General features: G+C 43.5%; 1 protein-coding gene across 1 annotated transcript in view; it reads left to right on the top strand.

Annotated features, from left to right (window-relative positions):
- The window catches only part of KANSL1 (KAT8 regulatory NSL complex subunit 1), a 185,620-nt gene that overhangs the window by 151,543 nt on the left and 19,636 nt on the right, over nt 1-14,441 (top strand). The window contains exons 6-8 of the mRNA XM_065422791.1: nt 4,569-4,684; nt 7,904-8,099; nt 10,900-11,065. Coding sequence (XP_065278863.1) covers nt 4,569-4,684; nt 7,904-8,099; nt 10,900-11,065 — 478 coding nt within the window. The remainder of the gene's footprint in view (nt 1-4,568; nt 4,685-7,903; nt 8,100-10,899; nt 11,066-14,441) is intronic.

The following is a 14,441-nucleotide window of genomic DNA, read 5'->3' as shown; positions in this document are numbered from 1 at the left end:
AATTACCAGTACCAGTCCATAATGGACAAGAATACCAAATTACTGACAGTCTGATCTATAAAGCACAGGTGGTGCTACAGGTAACTTGTACTAGATTTTCACCTCTTGAGACTGGGATTCAAATACATTTGTTTGGGGTCTCTTATTAGTCCTTGAATGACAGTTCACCTCATCATGAAACTTACTACATAATTTGCTACAGTTAACAGGATTTGCTTAGGACCAGAATAGCAGGGTATTGGGGTACACTAGCAGAGCAGTGTGAGAATATGGGACTGGAATAACAAAGTGCTTTAGATCATGCAGTGGCTTGCTCTGACCAGTGATTATTTACCGTCTTTCATGACTACCAAGTAATAGGTGGGGAACAACAGACATACAATAGAATAGAATTCTGTGATCGCTTCAGAGAAGGCAAATCCATGCGGTGAGGAGTTTCCTGTTACTTGAGAGAATCAGTCAATGCCCGATTGAAGACTGAGATAAATAGTTAAGTTTAACAGTGGTAGGAAGACTTCATTTTGTTCTAGTTTGTCTGTTTAAATCAGGAATTTTTGCTGAGAATATGCCAATGCCAGTTTTGTTTTTCCTTTTGGAAAGCCATGCTGACCCTATGAAGGAGCTCCCCATAAACATCCGCAGGCTGACGAGGCCACCTCATTCTCTTCCTTCAGATCCTTTCTTAAAACTCTCTTCTGCTGTGATATCTCGTTGGTCAGGTGGTGTGCTGGTACCACTGAATCATTCTGGTTGTAATCCTCTCACTGTTACCTTGTTTCACTGTTTCTCAGTTTTGTATCCACTTGTCTCTTCTTTTACTTGGAATGTAAGCTCTTCAGGACAGTGATCAATTTTTGTTTGTCCAGTGTTAGCACAATGGGGCCCTGATCCTTGGTTGGGCCTCCTGCGTGCTACAGCAATAAAAATAGCTGCTAAGAAATAATGAAGCATGTGCTGAGATTGCTGTTTGCATAAAACAGGCGTGTGGTCACGGCTGGAGCCTGCACCTCAAAGTCTGCTGTTCTGGAGGGCTCTTACCTGGCAGTAAAAATACTCATCCTTATCACTTTCATGTAGGGGCCTCATTTGAAGTTGTCTTATCACCCCCACTCTGCTCTTTTGTGCAATCCTCTACCAGCCTCCTACCTTTTGTTTAGTTCTGACTGCCTGGCTGTCGGAGATAATGCTGAGGGCGTCAGCCACAGGAAATGTGGCCTTTAGGCACCAAGCAGTTATGCTCCCCCTGCAGGATTATTCATGTGCTTAATTACACTTGTTCACAGAGAGGGTGGGGTGGTGAGTCAGGAAGAGGCTTGGCTTGCACAGAGCTAGAGAACAAGTCTAGAGCACATTCCTGTTGCACTGGAACTCTTATCAGAAGAGCAGCTTTATCTGGTGCCCCTCCTCAGGGTCCTTTTTCAGATACACTCTAGCTGTTCTGTTCATCCTAGGTCCCCGAGATCTGCATTACTATCTCGGCACCCTGAGGGCTGCATGGAATACCAGCCTCTTGGGCTGCGCCCGTTTCCTTGCTCCAGAGCAAGCTGCAAGAGGAAGAGATGGTGTATAAAAGTGGGCAGGAGAGTGGATCCATCACCAATCATTCCTAAGCTATCCCTCCCTGGTGTCTGGGTCTCTTCTTTCATTCAAAGTCATCTCCTCTGGCCAATGTGTGGGACCCCAGGATGTCCCAGCTGGTGTTGACCAGTGGAATGAGTGTGTTGTATGATCACATGTCCTGGCACGGAGTAGGATGTGTGGAATGTTGCCTGATAATCCCTAGGAGGAATTCATTATACTGGCAGCAGAGGGGGAGGTTTTCACACAAGACCTAGAAATTCCTTCGGTTACCTTCCACTTCAGGATTGGAAATGCGCGGTCTGAAAATATGAATGATGTGAAATCCTGAAGTAGTAACAGCTAAGCCCTTGATGATCTGCAGGATAGTGTTAGGATCTAAAGACAATTGTAGGGAGGAAATTGTTCTGCCCCATGTCTCGCCAGTTCAGACATTTGGGAGTATGTCTACACTGCATCTGGAAGTGAGCCTCCCAGCCTGGGTCCACAGACTTGTTTTGGCGGGGCTCATGAACTAAAAATAGCTGTGTGGACATTGCTTTGACATTGGCGCTCAGGCTCTCAAGCCTGAGGGAGTGAGGATTGGGCTTTGGAGCCTAAGCCACAATATCTACACAGCTATTTTTAGTGCATTATTTGCAAGCCCCATTAACACCAGTGTGTCTACCTGGGCTGGGAGGCTCGCTCTCAGATGCAGTGTAGACATACTCTTAATGTGATCCCTCCTTGCCAGCAAAAGGAGACGGTACATGAAGACTTTGGTGAGGCATTTGCTGCAGTGAAGGGCTTCTTCCCCTCTGCTGGGGACACATCAGAAGCTTGGTCGGCTGAGAGGAGTGATCTAAACAAAGAGATTAGAGTAGGTCTGCGATCTACAAGGATATATAGGAATGAAATGATGTGTAGCCTCTGTAGCACCATGTGAGACCCCAGTGGCTTGCAAACTCCCAGTGCCAAATGCGAAGAGGTGGCCTTTGCAGGGGTTACAGTATGGCTGACTCTTGCAGTGGTGCCAGCACTGGCAAGTGTCCATGTTTCCAGACTTTCACACCTGAAATGGGCCATTCCTAGTGGTGGTAGAGTAGCAAAAAAACAAACTAGGAAAGACTACAAACCAGTTGCACGGTGTTAGAAGACTGCCAGCGCCCCTAGATACCCACAGCTGCAGTGAATGTCCATCATCCATAGCCCTAACAGAGCAGATCTCTCTTCCCCCTCCCCCCTTGCAAATACACAAATCTGTGATTAATGCAACCTTAAGTACGGACTGCTAGAGAATTGTTCCTGCTTTTTAGACGCTTCTCCTCCTCCTGGGTTCCCAGCTGCTCCAGGGTCTCCAGCCCACTTTTTCTGAGCTGTAGTCAGACAACTTTATTAGTTCTGCTTCCTCCCAATCTAGGCCCCTTGGAACAACACTGCCTCTGTGCCTAGAGTGCAGAGCCGGCTGCTATTGCTACCTCCACTCCACTCCCCTTATGTGCCATACATGGAGAGAACCCATACCACTGTCTGAATTACCTTTATCCTGGCGTAAGCAAATCAACAAAGAACAAAAATAGTCTCCATTCAAGGGCTCAGTGTGAGAGACTTTATGCCAGGCTAGCAGCAGGTCTGAGTGAAATGGCAGCCTGTTGCTGTGCTCTCAGAGAGAGTCAGAAATGTCAAGGTGCAGCACACATGTTGGTAACAACTTTTTTTCCCCCCTCCCCTTGCTTAGTCTAAAGGAGCAATCCTGCCCCCTAATAATATAATATATGGAGATATACCTCTCTCATAGAACTGGAAGGGACCCTGAAAGGTCATGGAGTCCAGCCCCCTGCCTTCACTAGCAGGACCAAGTACTGATTTTGCCCCAGATCCCTAAGTGGCCCCCTCAAGGATTGAACTCACAACCCTGTGTTTAGCAGGCCAATGCTCAAACCATTGAGCTATCCCTCCACCCTGGCTCATGGAACATTCCCTCCTGGACCCCACCCTAACTCACCCCTTCTCACCCCACCCCCTGTCTTCAGTTCACCCCTTCCCCTTACTGGGAATGAACGGACACGCTGCACAGAAGTTCAGAGAGAGAGAGCTGCTCTGAGTTTCCAAGGGGATTTCAGTGGAGATTCTGCCTCCGAGTTCATGGGCTTACAAAAACAGACTTTAGGACATTCAAGGAGAGGGACCAGATGAGCATGGGGAAAATGGGTCATCCCCTCCCAAGAGGAAATTCCTCCTGATACCTTCAGATGGATTCCTCAGCCTATTACTAGAGATCTTCAGGGTATCATGGGCTGTCTGCTTTTTATTCTGTTTGGACTGCACTTAGAAAAATGGTGTGTGCTAACACGTTTAAAATGCTCGTACACACAAGGCATTTGTAGTAGCTGTAGTGGGACAACCTTCCGGCATGTGTAAAACCAACTGCCTTATGTATGTTAAGATTTTAAAGTGTTTAACAATATGTTTGGGGACGAATTTACAAAGGGGTTTAGGTGCCTAACAATGCAGATACCTTTGTTTGTTTGGTCCTTTTTCCTTAATGTAGAAGGGGCCTCACAGTGATTCTGGCAGCTCACATGAACTAAAGCCACTGAACTTCAATGGTTTGCAGATCACTGGAGTGTGAGGGTGGTTTGCACAAGTGGTTATTGCACTACAGTGAGGCATAATGTTAAAATCTTCCTAATAGGACTGCTCCTGGCCTCTAAGGCAGTCTTGGATGCATGCCTGCAGCTACCTGAGAAGACTGGAAATCCTTTGTTTTGCACACTGGGAACTGCAGATGAGCAGCTCTGGCGGAGGAGGAAAACCTTGCAAAATCCTCCTCCTCAGTCTCAATTCTGTGTTGTGGCATGTGCTGGCTTGTGAAGCCTCCTGGAATTGAAGTTCTGTGTGGAAGCCCGTTGTTGTGGTCTTTGCTGGTGGTGCAGAGGTAGGGATGAGGGAAATTTACATGGCTATGTGGGAAACCTTTATCCATTGTGTCCTTTCTTTTCCCTCTGCAGGGTGCTTCCATTTCCCAGCCAGTAGTGAATCTTGGTACATCTGCTGGAAATACTCCAGAATCCCTTCCCTCCAAACCCTGTGGAGCGCTGAGACCCGTCAATGGAGTTATTAACACGTAAGATGCTTGCATGGGCTGCCTGGGGAGGGTTTATGCCTCCAGTGATGTTGGCGGTATTCCATTATGAACTAGGCCTGGCCCACTCTAGAGTTTGTAACTGAGTTAAACCTTTTTCAGGCATGGTTATAGCCTCTCATGGTTGTGATATTGCTTGAGTCCCACACCTAATCTAATTACAGATGCGCTCAGAAACAATGCGTTAGACAGTGTAGTTAGGCATAACACCGTTCTCAGAAAAATAATCTTTCCCTGCCTTGAATTGTGCAACAAGTATGATGTAAAACACAGTCCTGGCAAAACTGTTTAACAGGTTTTTTTTTTTAACACCATTGCGACTTATGTGGTTCAAGCAATTGCATGCAAGGTCTTAGTTAAACTTCAAATACATCCTACATTAGCTCTGTTGTCATTAAGAGAACATAGCGGGATTTAATGTTAGGTGAAAGCAGACACTAGAAACTTGTCTACACTAGAGAATTTTAATATTGCAAGCACTGTTGGAAATCTCTGCCATGCATGCAGTATTCACAAGTGCTTGCAGTTGTTCATAGGTGTTTCCAGCGCCATTGTCTTTGTTCTTATATCGGTACACTGTGGATAGAAAGCGCTGGTGTTTCAATTGCATTAGTGCAATTGATTATCCCAGCATGGTAACAAAATGCCTTGATATGCCTGCAGTTAGCTCTGTCATCAAAGCTCTACATTTGAGAGCAGTGTATTTCACTTATAAAACTTAAGCATTATGTTCTAATGAGGAGAAAACGTTCTGGCCAGTGGATGGGGTGTTGTGTTGGAATTAAGATAAGTGCACACAATGTACTACTACTGCAGGGGTGCTATGTGTGGACATGGTATTCTGTATGCATCTAAAACAGGAAGGCTAATGTCAGCATTGCACCATTTCAGTCACACTGGTGAAGATTGCAATGATACAATTCTGTAGTGGAGACCAGATTTGGGGTTCATGTCTAGATTCTAAGCATCAGTTCCAATGAATTTGTTTCTCAACCTGGTGCCCATTACAGATAATCTGCCAATATCTCAAGAGATTCAGGACTGGAATTTCAGGGGATCCTGCATGCCAGGATTGAGTCACTCATTGGTAGAGCAGTGGGGTTGGATAGAAAGGGACTTTTTGAGGTCGAGATTGGAATTGTGTGTAATTCTCACCGTTGATTTTAGTAAATTAATGGAGAAATCCTATCTCCTAGAACTGGAAGGGACCTTGAAAGGTCATCGAGTCCAGCCCCCTGCCTTCACTAGCAGGACCAAGTACTGATTTTGCCCCAGCTCCCTAAGTGGCCCCCTCACAACCCTGGGTTTAGCAGGCCAATGCTCAAACCACTGAGCTATCCCTCCTCCCTTAGTACTCTTTGCTCTGCACTTTCCTAACACTTTTTTTTTTTTTTTTAACTTGGAAGGGGATAGGAGGAAAAGAAAAGGGAAAAGTGTCAAACAATTTAAACATAGGGCTGTCGATTAATCGCAGTTTACTCACATGATTAACTCAAAAAAATTAACTGCGATTAATCGCAGTTTTGAAATTTTATTAAATATTTTGGATGTTTTTCTACATTTTCATATATATTGTATTCTGTGTTGTAATTGAAATCAAAGTGTATATTTTTTATTACAAATATTTGCACTGTAAAAATGCTAAAAGAAATAGTGTTATTCAGTTCACCTTACAAATGTAGATTTTTTTTTCTTTACATAACTGCGCTCAAAAACTAAACAATGTAAAACTTCAGAGCCTACAAGTCCACTCAGTCCTACTTCTTGTTCAGCCCTCCTCTTATTTACAATGTCACTAGAAAGTAAGAACAGGCATTTGCATGGCACTTTTGTAGCCGGCATTGCAAGGTATTTACGTGCCAGATATGCTAAACATTTGTATGCCCCTTCATGCTTCAACCACCATTCCAGAGGACATGCTTGCATGCTGATGACGTTCATTAAAAAAAGTGTTAATTAAATGTGTGACTGAACTCCTTGGGGGAGAATTGTATGTCCCTGCTCTGTTTTACCCGCATTCTGCCATATATTTCATGTTATAGCAGTCTCGGATGATGACCCAGCACATGTTCACTTTAAGAACACTTTCACTGCAAATTTCACAAAATGCAAAGAAGGTACCAATGTGAAATTTCTAAAGATAGTTACAGCACTCGACCCAAGGTTTAAGAATCTGAAGTGCCTTCCAAAACCTGAGAGGGAGGGAGGTATGGAGCATGCTTTCAGAAGTCTTAAAAGAGCAACACTCCAATGCGGAAATTACAGAACTCGAACCACCAAAAAAGAGAATCAACCTTCTGCTGGTGGCATCTGACTCCGATAATGAAAATGAGCATGCATCGGTCCGCACTGCTTTGGATTGTTATCGAGCAGAATCCATCATCGGCATGGACGCATGTCCCCTGGAATGGTGGTTGAAGCATGAAGGGGACATATGAATCTTTAGCACATCTGGCATGTAAATATCTTGCGACACCGACTACAACAGTGCCATGAGAACGCCTGTTCTCACTTTCAGGTGACGTAAACAAGAAGTGGGCAGCATTATCTCCTGCAAATGTAAACAAACTTGTTTGTTTGAGCAATTTGCTGAACAAGTAGGAGGACTGAGTGGACTTGCAGGCTCTAAAATTGTACAGTGTTTTATTTTTGAATGAAGGTTTCTTTTGGTACATAATTCTACATTTGTAAGTTCAAACTTTCAAGATAAAGAGATTGAACTACAGTACTTGTATTAGGTGAATTGAAAAGTACTATTTCTTTTGTTTTTTTACAGTGCAAATACTTGTAATCAAAAATAAATATAAAGCGAGCACTTTACACTTTGTATTCTGTGTTGTAATTGAAATGAATATATTTGAAAATGTAGAAAACATCTGAAAACATTTAAATAAATGGTATTCTATTATTGTTTAAAAGTGCAATTAATTACTGTAGGACAGTACTTGGTCCTGCTGTGAAGGCAGGGGACTGGACTCGATGACTTTTCAAGGTCCCTTCCAGTTTTATGAGATAGGTATATCTCCATATTACAAACTGAATAATTTTTTTAATCCCTTGACAGCCCTATTGAAATACTTCAATTTTGCCACTTGAAGTGGAGGTCAGAATTGTGAGCCTAGTTAGGATCTTTGGGTGGCATCTATTCACTGCACAGTTCAAATGAATAAAAATGTTTCAATCTCTTCTGCTCTTGGACAGTCTTCAGTCTGGCTTGGCAGAACATGCTCAGGGAGATGGCACAGATGTTGAGGAGCTGTTGCATAAAAAACAGCGACTGAACATGGTCTCTGCTCCTTCTGATGGAACCTGTGTAGCAGCTCGCACCCGCCCAGTACTAAGCTGCAAGAAGCGGCGGCTCGTTCGACCTAGCAACATCATACCCCTCTCCAAAAAGGTCAGTGTGTACTGGTGTCGTCTTGCTCATCTTTATTTGATGTGGGGTCTGTTGGCAGGAAGTGTGTGTGACCCTAGAGAGAACAGTAGTTAGTGGTGTACTTCCATCGCTGTAAAAACAAAGATGAAATAGTCCCTTATCCCCCCAATGTACGAGTATTTGCTGCTTTTATGAAGGTTGATCTAAGACATTTAAAAAAAAAAAATGTAGCAGAAGACATTGAAGCTATAGGGTGTTGTAGATGCTATAGGGAAACCATACAACCTTTCCGTTAATTTATTGTGATAATTGCAACTCTTGTGTCAGGGAAGAGGAGATAAGTACTTGCGGAGGAGTCTTATCATGAGCACTTTTTATTAAACATTAGCTGAAACTTTAAAAAGCCAGAGGCAGATACCCAACATGGAAAATTTCAATCCAAACTATTAGAAGTTTGGTAAAGTTATAAGCAATTTAAAATGGAAAGTGTCAGGCAACCTTAATTATAGGCATTGTTACCTGCTTCCTAAAAGTTGTGCCATGTGTACAACACTCTATGCCTTCCACATATATAATAATTCACCTGGGCTGCTGGACTGACTGTTATCTTCAGCCCCGAAACATATGAATGTCTTGTATTCCTGTATTATTTCGCTTTTCATACTCTCTTCCTCATGGTCTTGCCCTCCCTCGCCCTCTTCCTCCTCCAGTGCTCCTGTTTCTACTGCTGACTGTAGCAGTGAAAGGAGCTGTTACTCCCTGGTGAGCTGGTGTGGGGAAAGCAAGGCTTCATTCTTCAGTCTCTCATGTAGCTGACCCAAACTCTGGAGAGAGCAATGTCTAGCCCTCCCCTGGAGGGAAGATGGCTAATATGTGGGACTGGAGAAGAATGGGAAGTGAAGTCCATTTCTTTATGGAGGGGATATCATAGCTAACTTTTTTTTAATGATGTAATCTTCTGGGTAAGTAAAATGGAAAGAAATCTTGTAAAGCAGTATCACCATCTGCATGTTACTGTGGTCATAGCAAACCATTCCGACTTGAGTATAAAGGGCTGTATTAACAGTGGAGGTGAGGGAATCTCTCTCTGGGGGTTCAATCTTGCCGGAAGTTTAGTTGGATTCTGTGCTGCTCTCCTGATTTAAAGAACCATTACTCAGGACAAACCATTCTCACTGCTGCTAAGTAAAAAGGGTTTCAAGCCAAACCGCATTATCATACGGTTACAAGTCTATTGAGCTATGGGGGAATGGAAGTCTCAGGGTACTAGAATTTAGAGAACTAGCTCAGTTAGGTGCTACCTTCATGAGCAAAAAGGGCATGTTTCAGTTGTTAGTGCAATCAAATTAGCTTAACACAAGTGTAAATGGAGATTCGTCATTCACTTGTGAGTATTTCTAGAGGGTTCTGCAAAGATCTGTTTTTGGCCCAATGCTGTTCAATACCTTTATCAATGGTTTGGAAGAAAATAATAAAAGCATTGCTGGTAAAAACTTGCAGATGACTGAAATTGAAGTGATAAATGCTGATAGGGACACGTTAGGTATACAGAGTAATCTGGTTCACTTGGGGAGGTGGGTTCATTTTAATTAATGTGTTTTAATAGAGCCAAATGCAAGGACACACCTTTCAGAACAAAGAACGTAGATCATGCTTACAGGATGGGAGACTGTGCCCTGATATGCAGTGACATTGAAAGGAACTTAAGGGTCATGGTAGATAACCAGTTCAACGTGAGCTGCTAGGGCAGTGCTGTAGCTAAGAGTGTTAATTCGACCCTTGGACATATGTATATGTTGAATGTCCCATAGAAGTGAGGAAGGGGGTATTACATCTGTGTACAGCATTAGTGAGCTCATTGTTTGAATACTGTTTGGTGCTCAGGTCCATATTTGAAAAGTGATGCTGAAAAATTGGACAGGATTTAGGAATTGAATCATTCTTGTAGCTCAAGTTGGAAAACATGCCTTATAGTGAGAGATTTAAAAAGCTCAATCTCTTTAGCTTATTTAAGAGAAGGTTCAGAGATGACTTGATCACTGCCCATAGGCATCTATGTGGGAAGGAACAAGGTGCATATTTTTCAGAGGGGTTAACCAACAATTGGAACAATACCAAGGGGATGTGGTGGATTCGCCATTACTTGAACTCTGAGTCAAGACTGGGTATCTTTCTAAAATGTATGGCGTAACTCTCACAGAAATTTATAGGCTTGATTCAGACCTTTCAGGATGAGAGGTTCTGTGGCCTTTGTTATGCAGGGGGTCAAACTAGATGATCATAGCGGTTCCTTCTTGCCCTAAAATCTGTACATCTGTGAATTGAAATGCCCAGCTTAATTGAGCTAACATGATTGAAAACATCCCTTTTCTTTGTCAAGACTTACCCGTAAGTGTCAACTGTTGGCACAGCCATTTCTCATGCTCGCCTTGTCTAGGCTAGAAAGAGAGGTGCTTTTCCCCCATAGAGTTAGCTGAATTGAGCTATCTTAAGTTGATTGAAAACCTCCTTAAACTGTCTACAGTGATGTCAAATATCTTTAGCCAATTTTAGCTGATTGATCTATTGCTAAAAGTGTTAAACTGTATCTTATATTGGTGTTCAGTACGATTTTTGGTTGTTAAAACTTGATTTAGGGTTGGGGGAAATGCCTTTTTTCCTAATCTAGGCAAGGCCAGTGGCTCTTATTCAGTGTAAAAAGGATGTAGCCTCCAGGATTTTTCAGGAAATTGCCTAAGAGTTGCATGTGGAATGAGAGGGTGTAGACAGATCAGCCTCTTTGAGCTGAGTGTATTGAATTTATTTTTTTCCCTTGGTCTAGGTTCATCGTAACAGCACGGTGCGATGTAGCTGTGATGTGAACCCGTTGTGTGCCATCTGTGGCACTCGAAGCTCCATATCTCCGGAAATCCAGTATGAAGCCCCTTTGCTGGAGCGCCTCTCCCAGCTGGACTCATGTATTCACCCTGTTCTATCATTCCCAGATGGTAAGCACCGCCACTTAATGAAACGCACAGTGAAGTTGTGAGGTATAGGGAGAGAAATACCAAAGGGTGTAAAACGAATAGTAGAGCCTGGGTAACTTTGGTGCTACCTGGGTAGACCTGCCCACTCTGCTCTACTGCAGAACTTTAGATATTCGTCACTTTCCATAGGAAGTGGGAATATGCTAGGTACGTCCATTGGAATGAAGTATGTGCAGCTGTCAGTGGCTTATGGGGGATGGCACTCCCCAGACTGGAAAGGTGAAAGGAAAGCAGTGTACATTGAATCCGCACTGCAGTGAGCATGCACCTGTATACTCAGTCCTTGTGAGAAAATTGCCCTGGAGCCTGGCTTTGTGGGAATAGAGAGCAAAGCAAATCAAGTTTGATGATTGGGAGCCTTGCATCAGAGTTTGAGCATTATACTGACCATATTTTATAAACCAGTTGGGGGATGTATTTGAGTTTGACCATTTATATAAAAAGAAGAGACTGTCTTAGTTAGAAGACGAGTCTCTTCTATCGACGCCAGCAGCAAATCTGTGATACGATGTGAATTTGAGGTTAGTGTACAGCTGGGTAATAAGAGGCTGTAACTCCCATTACAGAATTTCTTGTGAGCTATGAGTCTATATTCTAAGGTCTCTCCATTAGTGGCATATCGCTTCGACAATAAATGGACTTCGGGGGATTACACGAATGCATTGACGTATTTCCAGATTCAGTTTATGGGAGTTTTGTGTCCGAGTGGGATGGTTTGGTAATGGTTTCCAGATCCCTTTGCCTCTTAAGCTGTCAGTTAAAAACCAGTCTGGTTTGTGGTGACCAAAAGCTGTTGCTGTCTATACATCTATGACCCCATCACATAAACATATCACCACAGTTGATACAAACTGGCTCCTTAGGTGGCCCTCTCAGCAGAGACCCCTAGGAGTGAATAGGTCATATCAGCTGAACTGTTCCATCACTAGAAGGTGTCTCAGGCCTGTTATCGAGAGACATGTTGGCTTGTGGCAGTATGGGGGAAGCTTACACTACAGCTTCCCATGCTGATCCTGCTCTGTGGATAGAGAGCTTCACTTCAAGGCTCTCAGTTCAGGTTGACTATGTGGTTAAGCTGCTGGACTATAACTCCGAGCTGGGTTCAGTTCCTGGCTTGCCAGCTGACTTGCCCTTTGTGACCTTGGGCAAGTCACTGAATCTCTCTGGGAGTCAATTCCCCTATCTATAAAATGGGGGTAGTAAAGTGGGGACAGTAAGTGAACATTTTTTCACAAGCACTAAAGTCACAAATAGGAAGAGAGAAAGTTGGATTACAAAAAGGGCAGAAAGTGTTGTGACCGAAGCCTTTTTATGTATTTATCTGTGCTAAGATAAGAGTAACTTAAGTTTCATGCTTCAGGGCGTAAACATGTTGTTGCAGGAATCATGAAGGAATTTCTTTCCTCATCTACTGTATTGCACAGTAGGCCAGATACTTCAGAAGAAGGTGAAAAAACTATTATGTATCAGTCATCTGCCTCAGCTAGACACCAACAGTCGGATGCAGCTCAGTAAATCCCGTATTTATAGGGTTGACCTGAACCAGCTAACATTTTTAAACATGACTTGCCCTGTCTACACTAGGTGCAAAGTCTTGTTTAAAACTCTGTTCAAGCATGTTCACGAACACATTTAAAACATGAGCATTTGTCTTAATTTAGATTGTCCTCAGTGCTCAGATACATGTGACCGCCTTTGATTATGCCCGAGACTGGCTTTTTAATCCTCTCAAAACCTGAAAGAAGGTGGGCTGTTGGGGGCAGGGAAATCTGGTTAATATTCTGTGTGTCTGCATCAGTGTTTCCCAGCTGAGAAAGCGGTTTCAAGGTCACAGAATTAAGATGAGTGTCATCAACCAGGCTAGCTGCTCTCGCTCACGCTCTCTCTCTCAAATTTTCACTATGCCCACCATCAAAAATATGATAAAGCCCTCCTGAATTGGCTGCATATATATGGTACATTTGCATACATAAGATTTGGAGGAACTTGTGAAGATGGAACTTTTTTGTCAACATCTGGTCTTGAACTGGCTGTGTCTTTCAAGCTCTCATTTTGAGTCCAGCTCTCTTGGGCACTTTTAACACCTTGGTACCCAGAGCTGGGCTTCTCTGGCATAGTGTGCCAAAGTCTGCACTGCCAGGCACCTCAGGAGGAGGAGGATCATGTTACACTTTTGGTAAGCAGTCATATATGTGGTGGGTTTTAACCCATTACAGTGCTTTGTCCTTTCAGTTTCTCTGGTTCATTTGATTTCAGTCTGGGAATTTTAAGATGATGTAATAAGCTTGGTAACAAGGATGTTAACTTGGGTTTAAAAATGCACAGTGTGATCGCCATCTGCTGGTCCCAAAGAGACCTGCATCATTGAGTTCAGTGAAAGAGAAAATGTGTAGTAGAGATTGCAGTGCAACCAGTGTGAAGCCCTATTAAATCAAATACTCTCTGTAGGAGCAGATCAGTTTTTAAAAATTGAAGTACATTTCCAAGCCTTGGGATAAATTGTGGAATGATCTGCAGGAGGGAGAGACAAGTGAAGAGAGTACATGTTGTGTCCATGAAGGCAAATCAGTTTAGTAAATCCACAATGCAGCCTTCTTGGCTACCTGTTTAAGACTACTTTTATTCTTCGTGGTTTTGCATGGGGCATGTCTCTGCTAACACATTTATTCCCCGGTGTCAGTGATGGCAGGACAGCTGCCATTACATCATTATTTCCCTGGCTTCTTAGCAAATAGGCTAAACCAGAAGCTTTAACTGTCAGGTGATTTGAACACCACTCGAGCAGCTTTTCCCTGGAACCCAAGCTCCTGCTATTAATAACAAACTCCAGCCCACACCCTGCTGCCAGTTGGCTCTGTCCTGCTGTCCAACCTACCCATGCACCATGTGTGTGTGCCCCTGCCCTTAGGTCAGATTGGCAGCCTCTGCTTGGGCTACCATGCCAACTCATTGGGGGTGATGGGAATTCTAATGGGGGTTCAAGCATTGACCTCTGAGATTCAAGCCCTGCTTGAAATCTCCTCTCTTCCAATTAGACACTGTCTGAAATAATTAATCTATGGAATATAGAGATTTCAAACAGCTGGTCACTCCTCTAGGGGCTAGGAAGGGGGCTCAGCTCTGATCTTAGCTGCTTCATCAAAGGCACCATGAAAATGCTGTGTCCCCTTGAGATCTGAGGAAGGAACGTTGGCCCTTCCTGCTCTCATGTCAGTATTGTGGTGGCTCCTCTCTGGGCCTCAGTATTTGAACTTTCAGTTGTGGTGATGGGGTTAGTCCCTGAGACAACGAGGTATCTAGCAGTTGGAAGCAAAGTGCAGGTGTTCTGCCACTGATA

This window comes from Emys orbicularis, chromosome 25, assembly GCF_028017835.1.
Source record: "Emys orbicularis isolate rEmyOrb1 chromosome 25, rEmyOrb1.hap1, whole genome shotgun sequence".
NCBI lineage: Eukaryota > Metazoa > Chordata > Testudines > Emydidae > Emys > Emys orbicularis.
Note: the sequence above shows the minus strand (reverse complement) of the source record. Positions and strands in the feature narration are given on the sequence as shown.